A 14,381-nucleotide genomic window follows, 5' to 3' on the forward strand; every position below is an offset into this window, starting at 1 on the left:
GAGTAAAATTTCTTGGAAACTCATGAACAAGAAATTAAATTACAAGCTCATATGCAAATCAAAGTATATTTCAATAAATAGCATCGGAGGTCTCGGATTCTAGCCCAGAGAAGGGAGAAATTTTTGGAAGCCAGTGCTTCCTCCTTTGGTGTACGTCCTACGCGACGTGAGTCTGGATTAATCAAGTCAGTAGGTTCTGGATACCAAAGAGGTAAAGAAAAAAAAAGAATATATAACAATAGAATTTACAACTTTCTACCTATTATTCTTGAAAGGAGTAATCTTGATAACCAAACCAGGGTAAACATCATCAGGATCATGAATATGTGGATTCTCTTCAACAATAAAAGGATCTCCACATTTTTCACTAATTGTTTGCAAAGTTTCTCCTTCTCTTACCACATAAATTTCATCACATGGCATTTTCTCCCTAACCATCATATGTTGTTGCATTTGAACTATGAATTCACTCTCATTGTATTGATCAAACCAGCTCAATACCAACATTATTGCCAAGAACAAGCCACAATACCATGAAACTTTCTCGGCTAACGCTATCGACGAATTAAATTGAGACATGGCTAGCTAACTGCAGTACTTCACTTGTGGAAATTCGCTGAGTTTGTTGTTATTGTTGCTAGCTGACTGCAAGATTAATATTTTTTTTTTATGGAGATGTTTTTTTAGGGTATTTATAGGAATTTGTAAGAGGATTAGGAGAGGAATTGCTTTTAGTTGTAGTTGGAGTGGTTATGTTGAAAGAAGGGAAGTTGCAAGGGTTACTTCAAGGGGGAGTTGATAGGTAACTATCAAAGGAAGAAATTGAAATGAAATAAGATTAGAGGGAAAGTTTGTTCAACTGCTTTTTTCAATATAAGCTACAATTTCAAGTCCTTATCAAATTAAACTAAACAAAGCTAAAACAAACAAAAAAATATTATAGTTTTGATTTGTCTCTTTCTTATTTTTCCATTTCTTCTTTTTTCTTTACTTTTATTCAAGAAACAAGTGAAAGAGTGTTATCATTAGTGTAGAAGGAAAATTTGAGCTCCTTAAAATTAGGGTAGTGTGAAAATTGAGTATATTCATGATAATAACTACGTATAAGTAGGTAACTTTGATCATGTCCATAAGTATCACTAAGAGCTGTGGTGGGATAAATAGGATCTTTCGCCCTTAATTAGATGTTTCCGGTTTGAGTTCTAGATGAAAAAAATTCTGGTCGGAACTACTTTTCCCTAAAATTGGCCATGCGCGGTGGCTTTCCGAGGGGATGTTTTCTATTTAATTACATTCCCGTCTCTTAGAAAGAGCGGCTAAACGATCGCCGATCAGACTAGACAGACGCAAGTAGCTTGACCGTGTCATTCTGATTACTTTACACATAAACCTTTTTTTTTTTTTACATATAAAATTCGGATTAATCGAAGCCTCAACGGATACCATTCACCAGCTGGAGCCAAACACACCCAAAAAAAAAAAAAAAAAACGTCCACTTGACCAATACATATGAATAAGATAAGTATATTATATTTAGATAACACAAATATATCCAATAAATTTATATTTTTTAGCTATTATTTTTTAGAGAGATTAAAAAGATACGTTTCTCAATAATTTATTGTTGCTTGGATGTTTTAGTTATTGAAAATTAGTAGAGTAATATGCAACTCTCCTGAAATTTTGCTTATTAAATGGAAAATAAAATTTAAGTTTGCACGTAAATAATCCCAATTCCGACGGAGGCGAACATGGAAAATATAAAAGGTAACTTGTATACACCAATAAGTCTTCCCTTTTGTTTAATTTTTACTTTTCCAAATTCAATGAAAATTTCATACTTTCACTAAAACTTTTTACTGTTATTCAACCCAAAAAAAACTCTAACGTATTTGCATTTTATTGTGATCCAAAATTTATTTACATTTGCTAATTATGAAAAAATGATCCGAAAATAAAAGAAATTGTACTGGATAATGAGGGCTTTTAATTAATTTGTCTGATTGAATAAAATAATAAAATAAGTTTGTTTCTTTAAAGCTACTTTCAGATACAATTATACCAACATTTAGATTTGTCACACTCAACATGCATGTTTAAGCTAATTGTTGTGAATGCGTATACAGGACGAAAACCTTTCGGTAATTAATAATATTGTTAGGGGTCGTTTGGTTTGATATATAAACAAAAATAATCTTGGGATAAAAATTTAGTACTGCCTTGTCTTTTGTTTGATTATTAAGCGTGGGATAAGTTATCCCGGGATAAAATAGTACCAGAATAAGTTATACCAGCCAGAGTATGAAATAGTAATCCCGGGATAAATTATCTCGGGATAAAATAGTACAGGAATAACTTATACCTAACAGAGGGTGGAATAGTAATCCTAGAATACGTTTTCCCAGGATAAAACAATAAAATTGACAAAATCAGGATTAATACAACACACCAAGCAGTCAATAATAATACTAGGATAACTAATCCCAACATAATTAATCCCACTATAACTAATCCAACATAACTTGTTTTCAAACCAAACGAACCCTTAGACTAATTACATTATACCTTATTAGCCTCGACTCTTTTTTGTTAATCATATAAAAAAGGATTAAATGTGTAGAACTGAATAATTTTTTAAGGGGCTAAATTGATTTAAGCCTTCGTTCTTGGATTTCCATTATTTAGTATCTGAAGAGCATCAAATCAATCACTTTCATTTGCTTTAGGACTGATTCGGTGTTACAAACATGAGTTACTCTAGAGAGATGACTTAGGTACATCATTTAAAGTATACCGATGTAATAAATAAATAATAAAGCAGCGCGACGCACAAAGCATCCCGTATTCACGCTAGGAAAAGATCACATCCTAAAGGGCGTGATATAGACAACCTACCATATGCAAGCATTAGTAGTTGCTTCGACGGCTCAAACTCGGGACCTATAAGTCACAAAGAAATAACTTTACCATTGCTACAAGCTTCCCCTTCAAGTAGGCAGGCCGGTGCATAAAGCATCCCGTATTCACGCAGGATCTGGGGAAAGATCGCACCCTAAGAGGTGTGATGTAGACAGCCTACCCTATGCAAGCATTAGTGGTTGCTTCAACGGCTCAAACTCGTGACCTATAAGTCACACAGAAACAGCTTTACCGCTGCTACAAGCTTTCCCTTCAAGTAGGCAGGCCGGTGCATAAAGCATCCCGTGCTCACGCACGATCTGACGAAAGATCGCACCCTAAGGGGTGTGATGTAGATAACCTACCCTATGCAAGCATTAGTGGTTGCTTCAACGGCTCAAACTCGTGACCTATAAGTCACACAGAAACAACTTCACTGTTGCTACAAGCTTCCCCTTCAAGTAGGCAACCCGGTGCACAAAGCATCCCGTATTCACACAGGATTTGGGGAAAGATCGCACCTTAAGGGGTTTGATGTAGACAGCCTACCATATGCAAGCATTAATGGCTACTTCAACGGCTCAAACTCGTGACCTATAAGTCACAAAGAAACAACTTTACCATTGCTACAAGCTTCCCCTTCAAGTAGGCAGCCGGCGCATAAAGCATCCCTTATTCACGCAGGATCTGGGGTAAAATCGCACCCTAAGGGGTGTGATGTAGACAACCTACCATATGCATGCATTAGTGGCTGATTCAATGGCTCAAACTCGTGACCTATAAGTCACAAAGAAATAACTTTATCGTTGCTACAAGCTTCCCCTTCAAGTAGGCAGCCCGGTGCACAAAGCTTCCCGTATTCACGCAGGATCTGGGGAAAGATCACACCCTTAGGGGTGTGATGTAGTCAACTTACCATATGCAAGCATTAAGCTGCTTCAACGGCTCAAACTCGTGACCTATAAGTCACACAGAAATAGCTTTATCGTTGCTACAAGCTTCCCCTTCAAGTAGGCAGCCCGGTGCACAAAGCATCCCGTATTCACACAGGATTTGAGTTAAGATCGCACCCTAAGGGGTGTGACGTAGACAGCCTACCCTATGCAAGCATTAGTGGTTGCTTCAATGGCTCAAACTCGTGGCTTATAAGTATACCGATGTATTTTATGAATAACGACACCTTTGGATAGTGAAAAACAGTTGTAAGGTGACCCCACAAATCTTAAAAACAGTATACAGACATGACTATTTACTATGAATTAGCCATTGCAGCAATAAGACGAGGCGAAAATATAGTAATACAGACCTGAAAAGAATGATGAAAATGCATTGCCCACCCTCCATTTATAAGCCCTTTACATTTCCCAGAACTGGGATTTATTTAGTTTCAAGGGAGGGAGGGAAAGAAGAGTAAAAACAATTGCTGTAATGGAAGTTGTTAGAAAACGCGTTCCTCGATTGATTTCCAAAGTAAGATTTATGCGAGGCAGAGATCCGAGAGATCCAATGGAATTCAAGATTTCATTAGCATTTTCTTTATATAATTCAGAACTTCATCTACATCAACTGTCCATGCAACTGAAACCGGAGAATAATCCGTCCAAGGGTTGCTCGTATTCCACCTAATATAACGACTTGTTAGTTTTAATCCATAGAATGAAGCCAGAGGCTAAGATTTGCAAAGAGAAAAAGAGAATTTTACACTGTATAACCGCCCTGATTTGAAGCGGAGCCATGATTTGAAGGTTATGGGTTCTGCTCTTGTCATCGAACCCTAGCTCGTTTTAGTTACTGGATTCTCCGTTAAATATCTTTATATATTTAATGGATTTTCTAATACAAACACAAGTTTAAGTAAAAGCTACTGGGTTCGTCCGAAACCGTAGCTACTATATTACCTTCGCCCCTAGGTGTAATTTATGTCTACTGGCTAGCAAATGTAAATATTTTTGGTCGAGTGGCCGAATGTGTAACTTTCCCGAAGAAAAATCAGTTCAAATACTTACTTTTTTAGCCCTTGGTCCATCAAGGTATGCCCGACGCAAATGCCCTGTGTTTCAACCCTCACGACACCTTTCTTGAACGTGAAGAGTTCAGGTCGAACTAGTGCCACGAAACTAACAGGATCATGTAGGAAAATTCCTGAAAAGAGGACGAGCAAATAATTATCAGTAAAGCGGTTTAAGAAGCAATGTAGGTCATCCACAAACGATAGAAGAACAGAAGTTATCACCATAGACACCGTCTGATTTCACATGCCAATCACGGTAGAATTTGCACATGTTGCATAAAAATTTAGCATGTTTTCCTTCAGATTGCCTTAGTTCTTCAAGATCAGCATCTAAAACCAGGGAAACATACTATTTATTGAGAAGTGAACAATATCGTTATACAATTAAAGGTGCAAAAAGTAGAAGCCTTCGACATATTTGAGACGTGAACAACCCACCTGTCAATTTGACTTGTGTTGTAATGTTGATGCCTACAACGTCAATATTTGCCCCTGAAGTAAATACAATATCTGCAGCCTCTGGGTCCCCATATATCTGCATGGTCGGAATAACTATGCAAATGAGATAATAGTAACAAATTGAAGATTGAATACTACATGCAAAAAGAGTTGATCTTATAAACTTAACAAAAGTTGACAGGGAAAAGCGACACTGACAACATTTGAAATGATGTAATATACTAAAGAAGACAAGCACCAATAATCCACAACACGAACAATTTATAGTATTTCCGCAAAGGTAAAGCCAAAAGGGACCCATATTGCACTCAAATTACAAGGAGAACGTGTCTACAATACTATGCTAAGGCAATGAGCTTATGACAAGCTACTAGAGTTCAAATAACCAGAGGCGGAGCCAGGATTTCAACTTTATGGTTCTAATTATAGAATGACGATTTCAAGTACCAATAACTAGGTTTCTTAGTACGACTTCAAGTACTAATAACCGTTTATTACTTGACACAAATAAACTATTTGAGCAAAAGCTACTGGATTCGACCGAACCCGTACTCGGGCATCTCGCCCCGCCCCTGCAAATAACTACTAAACATTTCCATTGCATTGTGGATATCAAAGTAAGAAGTTTTAGGCACAGACATTACAGGGTCAAACAACTATTCTAACATGCTTCCACATTGTAAAACATTGTGAATATTCTAGGAATACAAACGGATGTGAAAAACTTTACTCACATTTGCTTCCGCAGCAGGATTAACATTTCCTAGAGCAAAGAAGGAACCACCAAGTACGACCACTCTCTTCACCTTGCTCGCAAAGGTTGAGTCCCTCTTGACAGCCTAACCAACAGATAACGATGAAATTTTTTGTAAACGCAAGGCAAAATCACAAACTTGAAAATTGAAAGTTTTTGAGATACAACGTACCAACGCCAAATTTGTCAATGGTCCTAGTGCAAGTATAGACACTTCACCAGGATATTCAGAAACTTTTTCCACCAAGAATTCAGATGCAGATTTATCATTTTTCTTAGAATTTGGACAAGGTAAGAATAAGTTGCCTAATCCATCTGAACCATGAACAAAGTCTGCAACACGTGGTTCCCCTCTCTATAGCGCAAAATAACATCAAGTTAGGTTACAGAACGTTGAGAAGCTACAACGGAGAAAGGAAGTTAAGCGTAATTTGCTAAGTTCTGACATTGTTACTATTAGAAGGAATATGTCTGAGAAGTAAAAACAAATTACCTTCAGAGGTTCAGGGCTGCCCTCAGCAACGGGAACATCCGGATATCCTGCAGCTTCACACTATCCTTTTGCAAATTAAATCAAAGAAGTAATTGATCAAGAACTTGATCCAAGAACATCTAATAGATGGAAATTGTAAACACAGTAAAAGGAAAGAAATTTACAATAAAGGTATAAAAATACCAACAAAAAAAAAAAGACATACCAAAAGTAATGCATTGCGTGTAGCATCTTTAGTAGTAACATTACCAAAGATTGTAGTCAAGCCTATGATCTCAACTTCCGGCGTCTGAAATGCCATTAGTATTGCCATACTGTCATCTAAATATCGACAAAAGCTAAAATTAGCTCCAACATGACAAATGGTAACCACACGGAATATGAAACTCATTAGGAAACACAACTCAGCCTGTTAAAAACTTGTTATGAGAGAGACATAGGTCTTTCTTTTTCATTGGCACAATTTATCCCGCATAGTTGACACAATGGCGGAGCCAGGAATTTCAGTAAGGGGATTCAAAATATAAAAGAGTAAACATCTACTATATATGCAAAAAGACTAATTTTGACCTAGTATATATAGTGTAACTTTCAGGCGACCCCTTCTCGCCCCTGGCTCCGCCCATGATTTTAAAGGATAGAAATGGAAAGTGTTTCGTGAAAAGATTTCAGGCATAACTAAGTATTATATTATCTTTTTTTTGGTTGATGAGTCACTAAGTATTATATTACTAAGAGCACAATGGTTTCTATTTGAATGAAGCACAACTACGCCAAGGCGTGATGTTCGCCTCAATAAGAAAAGCTTCTCACCACAAGATGTGCTCTTTAAAAACTTCCTCTTTTATTAAGAAAATTGTTTTCCCAAAGAAACGATAAACAGAATTAAAGAAATCACAAATGTCAGCTTGTGAAATTTGTCAGAATCTTAGGTGCCTAGGTGATAGCAATATCTCCCCCCTTTTTTCTTATAGTGAAAGTCTATGTTGTGCGGACTCTCCAAAATGATGCCGCACCCGTGTCGGATCCTCCAAAAATGCACTACTTTTGGCGGATCCGACACGCACCTGACGACATTTTTGGAGAGTCCGAGCAACATAGTTGAAAGTAACACACATTCCTTCCCTATAAGAAGTCTCAGAATTAATGAAGGATTAGAAAAGATCATAGAGAAAGTCAATTGCCATAAATAAAAGTACAGCTAATTTAGGATTCTCTTTACTTAAACAAACTGAAAGAATCCCAAAATTCACAAATTCCAGAAAGAAAGAAAGAGATCATCTTCCATCTGAATATTATAATGAAAAAGCTGTAATTATAAAGTGACACAATAAAGTAACTTGGATCCTTTTTCCATATAAGAATCTTCCCTTCCTTTAGCACTTTTAACAAAATTTCCCAAATAGTCATCTATTTGTCAAAGAAAATCAAAACCCAATTACAATCAAATAAAAATTCAGCTGAAAATTTACTAAAAACCCCAACTTCAAATTGATTCATGAGGAAAAAAAATAAGCAATACACAAATTCAAGAAACTGAAAAGACTGCTGAAATTTGCTAAAGTTCACAACTTTAAACAAAAGGGTAGAAATTTTCACTAAAAAGTCATCTATTTGTCAAAGAAAATCAAATCCCAATTACAATCAAATAAAAATCTAGCTGAAACATTACTAAAAATCCCAAATTTAAATTCATTCATGAACATTAGCAAAACCCAAATTCAAGAAACTGAAAAGAATGCTGAAATTTGCTAAAGATCACAACTTTAAACAAAAGGGTAGATTTTTTTAACAAAAAGTCATCTATTTGTCACAGAAAATCAAAACCCAATTACAACCTAATAAAAAAATTTAGCTGAAAATTACTACAAATCTCAACTTTAAACTCATTCATAACACCCAAATTCAACAAACTAAAAAAAAAAGCTGAAATTTTTACCAATGCCAGGATCAGTATCAATGATGATCTTTTCACGCTGCTTAGCAAAAGAATTATTGTTCGGATTCACCAATCCATCAACCAAATCACCATCACAATTCGACATCTTTTTGAAATTTTCAAGAATTCAAAAGGAAAAATATTGGGAGCAAAAAATAGAAGGGAATCTTTAGTGCCAGTATAATAACAAAATCAAATTAGAATTCAAAAATAATGTGTGGGGGCTTAAGTGAAAAGGATAGAGTTTTGGTGGAGTCAGCTCTGACGATGAGCTGAATTTTCTAAACTCTGCTCCTTTTTCTTGTTCCTGTATTCTTCTCTTATTTTGGTGAAACAATTTTTGTGTATATATATATATATTGGTTTGGGAAAGAATAATGGATAAGATATGTGGCTTAGTCTAAGTGGTAAATATATGCGTATCCTTAATTGATTCCCTTTGTGATCAACGCCTTCGCTTCTTTCTTTATAGTCGATTTCAAAATAGTAATAAAAAAAAATATTTTATATATATATATATATATTTTTTGTATGTTATATACAAATATTGTATAAAATTTATATATTTTTTCGGCTACTAAATATAAATAGTTTCTGACACGGCCACACGGGCTAAAAGTGAAAGTGATAAATCTTTAAACAAATAAATCTCACAATCAAAGCTCTATGGAGTTAGGGTTGGCGGAATCAGGATTTGAACCAAAAAAAAAAAAGGTTCGTGATTCTTATCCTTTAAAGTTAGTGGTTTCAAATTAATAGTTTGTATATATTCAATAGATTTCTTACGACAAATACAGAGATCGAACAAAGCTATTGGGTTCAACAGCCAAACTCGCATCTCACACTTTGGCTCCGTCCCTGAATAGAGCCTAAGAACATTTTTTAGTGTTGAAACTTATATTATAAATAAATATTTATTTGTTTGAATAGAAGTGCAAAAGCAATCGATATGTTTGATAAAGAGATGTTAATATGCCGTTCTTTTGTTAAAATAACTTAAATGTCCTTAAATTATTTTAACAAAACTATAAATCTAAAAGCATATTTGTAAGAAAAAAGAGAAATGGCATATATGGAGAGAAGAAGTTAGGAATATTTGTTCTTGGAAAACATCTTGAGAAGTAAAAAACTATTTAGGGTATAATAGTAAAAATCTTGGTCAAACCAAGTTGTTGGCTCATTTTGGGTTATAAGCACTTATGCTATTATCAAATGTATATATAAGTCAAAATGTGTGTGTATAAGTGAATTTGACCAGCTTATAAACTTAGCCAAATATCCTCTTAATAGGGATGTAGATAGGTCAGGTTGGTTGGGTTTTGCAATTACCAAACCAAATCAATTGTGTCGGGTTATTAAATTTAAAGACCAAACCAAACAAATAAATCTCGAGTTTTTCAATCTCGATTTTTCTCGGGTTTTCGGGTTATTCGGGGATTTTTTCGGTAAAATCTTCGTAGCAAAAATATATTACTTGTGCTCAAAATATTTCTTTAATCCTAGTAAGATACAACTATATAAGGTAGTTTTCAAGAAAATAATACAAAATATGAGATGTGTCATGGCATAATCCTAAAATATTCAATAATTATATACGGTCGAAATCGGAAAGCTCGATTCAAGGACTTAACGGTACCCCGGGCTCGAGTTCGGGCAGCACGAAGTAAAGACCAAATCTGACTGGAAAATGCATACCTCGAGGGAGCAAATCGGAGACCCGTCATGATCTACCTCGAGGGCAGTACAATTTCGATGACACTCAAGAAAGGGCGGAAATTTCACAAGGACACGTGGATCAGCGCATAAATTATGGGATAAGATTTGTACGAAATAGTACGAGTCCGTACTAGGTTGTTATACAGCTGTACCAATAGAATTCTTTATCATAATTGGGAATGTACCATATTAGGCTTTTCCCCTTCTATATAAAGGGGACCCCAATCATTTTGTAAAGACAGATCTCATTCACTATAATAGAACACTCTATTCTGCTTTTCTCGTTTATTGTGCTCCACAATTGTTCTTCAGCTTTATTGTTTTTACTTTATTGTTCATACTTTATTTTTTCTTAACTCACCTCGAGGCCCCCGAGATAATCGAGCTCAAGGTCCCCGTTGCTCTAACAACATTGATTTGGTTCATTAATTCTTCTTACTTAAACCTAATATTACTTGTATATTCAATAGTATTAGAATAAATCACATATCTTTAAAACCACAAATCACCTTTAATTATTGCTCACATTTTTCGAGGTAAATAGTTTGGCGCCCACCGTGGGGCTAAAGATAATAGTGATTATTTTAGTGCTAGTTTTTTGATAACACACGTTATTCTTCACACTTTTTCTTGTCAAAGATTCTTTGATTCCAGGCTAAGATATGTCTAGCTCAGCAAACGCACCCGTGCATGGAAACGACAGTCTCGGTTCCCATTGAGAAAACAATGCAACAGCTGCAGGGACCGGTGTGCCACTGCTAAACCCTGGGGTAGCACCAACGCCAAACCCCATTGATGTTGGTTCACACATTCGTAAATGTCGATTCGGACACTGATGTCGAAGGAAGTGTACGCGGAGGGGATCAACCTGACGCTCAAAGGACATAGGCTCAAGGAGAAAGAGAAGTTAGTCTACAAGTGATTTTTGAGATGTTGCAAGCACAACAAGTTGCTATCGCCTAGTTACAGAGTCAACAAAAGACTCCGAGCGTGGTTGGGCCAGAAACCACTCATCGTGTTGAGCCAAATCCGGAGAGATCAAGCAACAACGGCTCGGGAACTAACCCCACCGTCATAAGAATGCTCGAGGAACTCACGAAGAGGATCGAGTCAGGAGAAAAAAGGATTGAGGACAACAACAAAAAGGTGGAAACATACAACTCGAGGGTCGAACAAATACCAGGAGCACCTCCGATTTTGAAAGGACTGAACTCGAAGAAGTTCATGCAAAAACGATTCCCCCAGAGTGCGGCTCCGAAGCCCATCCCGAAGAAGTTTCGGATGCCAGACATCCCAAAATACAATGGGACCGCTGATCCCAACAAGCACATCACCACATATACTTGTGGCATAAAAGGAAATGATTTGGAAGACGATGAGATTGAGTCCTTTTTGCTAAAAACGTTTTGGGAAACTCTGTCTAAGGGTTCCATGATTTGGTACCATAACTTACCCCCGAACTCTATTGATTCGTTTGCCATGTTGGCAGACTCATTTGTAAAGGCACATGCCGGTGCCATAAAAGTCGCAACAAGGAAGTCCGATGTATTCACAATAAAGCAAAGGGAGAACGAGATGGTGAGGGAATTTGTCTCCCGCTTCAAGTTAGAACGAATATAGTTACCATCGGTCTCCGATGACTGGGCCGTACAAGCCTTCACTCAGGAGCTAAATGAACGAAGTTCGATAGCTTCGAAGCAGCTGAAGCAGAACTTGATCGAGTATCCCGCCGTGACTTGGGCGGATATGCATAACAAGTACCAATCAAAAATTAGGGTCGAGGATGATCAATTGGGAGCCCCCTCGGGCTCAGTTTATCCAAGCAGGTTACTAGCAAAGGAGTCAGGAAATGCAGATAGGGGGTCAAGGTCGAATAAGGAAAGATATTAGCCATACGGTGAGGATCGAAGGAACATTTCAAGGCGTAACATACCTCGGAATAATCGAAGAGCAGATTGAGGTCAAAGTTCCCGGGGACTCATGAGCAAAACCGGGTTTGATCGGCACTTGGGACCGGCGGAGGCACCCCGATTATCGGAGTACAAATTCAGCGTCGATGCCTCGGGTATCGTCTCAGCCATTTGCAAAATTAGAGACACTAGATGGCCCAAGCCTATACAGACCGATCCTTCTCAGAGGAACCCCAACTTGATGTGCAAGTATCATGGTACTCATGGGCATAAGACCGAGGATTGCAGGCAGCTTAGAGAGGAGGTAGCCCGGCTGTTCAACAAGGGGCATCTTCGTGAATTTCTCAGCGACCGGGCCAAGAATCATTTCCGAGAAAGAGATACAAACAGGAAGAATGAACCTGAAGAACCTCAACATGTCATTCACATGATCATCGGTGGAGTCGACATCCCATAAGGACTGATATTCAAACGTACCAAAGTATCCATCACAAGGGAGCAACGGACTCGGGACTACCTGCCCAAGGACACCCTCACATTTAACGAGGAAGACATCGAGGCCTTATCTCAGCCTCACAACGATGTACTGGTAATTTCTATCCTTTTAAATAAAGTTCAAGTTAAATGTGTTCTCGTGGATCCAGGTAGTTCGGCAAATATAATCAGGTCAAGGGTCGTGGAGCAGCTTGGGTTGCTTGGTCAAATCATACCAGCATCTCGAGTCTTGAATGGCTTCAACATGGCAAGTGAAACAACGAAGGGAGAAATCATCCTCCCAATCAATGTGACCGGAACCACACAAGACACCAAATTTAATATCATCGAAGGTGACTTGAGGTATAATGCTTTGCTTGGAAGGCCGTGGAACCATAGCATGAGGGCGGTGCCATCAACCCTTCATCAAATGATGAAGTTCCAACAAAGGATGGTGTGAAAACAATATATGGAGAGCATCATGCAGCTAAGGAGATGTTTGCAGTACACGACTTGGCACCGGTATCGACACCATCCACATCGGAAAAGTCAAAGGACAAACAGATGGCCAAATAGAAATCACAGCTCATACCCTCGGTTAAGACTGAGGGACAGGTGATCGATGAACAGGTGGTTGAGGACGAAGAAGAAGATTTCCTCATCCCCCGAGCCTTCATTGCCCCCGAGGAATCATATGCGATGAAATCCACGGTCGAAGAACACGAGCAGGCCATATTGATCGAGCATCTTCCAGAACGAAAGGTATACTTGGGGACGGGGTTAACCCCCGAACTCAGGAAAAAACTCATTCAATTTCTTATCGATAACATTGGTTGCTTCGCCTGGTCCCACTTAGATATGACAGGGATCCCACCGGAGATAGCTACCCGTCAACTAAGTATCGATCCCAGATTTAACCCGGTGAAGCAAAAGAGGAGACCTCAGTTCGAGGTAAAGCATGCATTCATCAAAGAAGAGCTAACCAAACTTCTCAAGATAGGATCCATTAGGGAAGTAAAATATCCCGAATGGCTAGCTAACATAGTGGTAGTCCCTAAAAAGGGGAATAAACTTCAAATGTGTGTAGACTAAAAAGATTTGAACAAAGCATGCCCTAAAGATTCTTTCACATTGCCCAACATCGATCGTTTGATCGATGCTACGGCTGGCCACGAGATCCTTACTTTTCTCGATGCCTACCCCGGATACAACCGAATTCAAATGAACCCAGAGGACCAGGAAAAGACTTTGTTTATCACGAAGTATGGTACATATTTTTATATTGTAAGGCCCTTCTGGCTGAAAAATGCAGGAGCCACAAATCAACGCCTAGTTAATAAGATGTTCGAACATCAAATAGGCAAATCCATGGAAGTTTATATTGATGACATGCTAGTTAAGTCCCTGCGCGCAGAGGACCATTTGACCCATTTGCAGGTGATGTTCGATATCCTAAGGAAGTACAACATGAAGCTCAACCCCGAGAAATGCGCTTTTGGAGTCGGCTCGGGCGAGTTCTTGGGCTTCATGGTGTCGAACAGGGGTATCGAGATCAACCCCGATAAAATTAAAGCCATCGAGAAAATCACCATAGTGAACAATGTGAAAGCCGTACAATGGCTGACCGGACGGATAGCTGCCCTAGGCCGTTTTATCTCGAGGTCATCAGATCGGAGCCATCATTTCTTTTCCCTACTCAAGAAGAAGAACAACTTCACATGGACTCC

The 14,381-nt window shown here is 38.0% G+C and overlaps 2 protein-coding genes across 2 annotated transcripts; both read right to left on the bottom strand.

Annotated features, from left to right (window-relative positions):
* On the bottom strand, positions 213–773 carry LOC109228329. The gene has a single exon (XM_019393480.1). It carries the CDS (start codon positions 577–579, stop codon positions 256–258), a length of 324 nt encoding a protein of 107 aa, XP_019249025.1. The 5' UTR covers positions 580–773; the 3' UTR covers positions 213–255.
* Positions 4,086–8,923, bottom strand: LOC109227298 (probable uridine nucleosidase 1). The gene is made up of 9 exons (XM_019392409.1): positions 8,555–8,923; positions 6,821–6,936; positions 6,616–6,675; positions 6,295–6,477; positions 6,103–6,207; positions 5,348–5,444; positions 5,132–5,239; positions 4,905–5,040; positions 4,086–4,520 (listed from the first exon to the last, which is right to left on the bottom strand). The coding sequence occupies exons 1-9, from the start codon at positions 8,658–8,660 to the stop codon at positions 4,412–4,414; spliced, it is 1,020 nt and encodes a 339-aa protein (XP_019247954.1). The 5' UTR covers positions 8,661–8,923; the 3' UTR covers positions 4,086–4,411.

This window comes from Nicotiana attenuata, chromosome 6 (assembly GCF_001879085.1).
Source record: "Nicotiana attenuata strain UT chromosome 6, NIATTr2, whole genome shotgun sequence".
Taxonomy (NCBI): Eukaryota; Viridiplantae; Streptophyta; class Magnoliopsida; order Solanales; family Solanaceae; genus Nicotiana; species Nicotiana attenuata.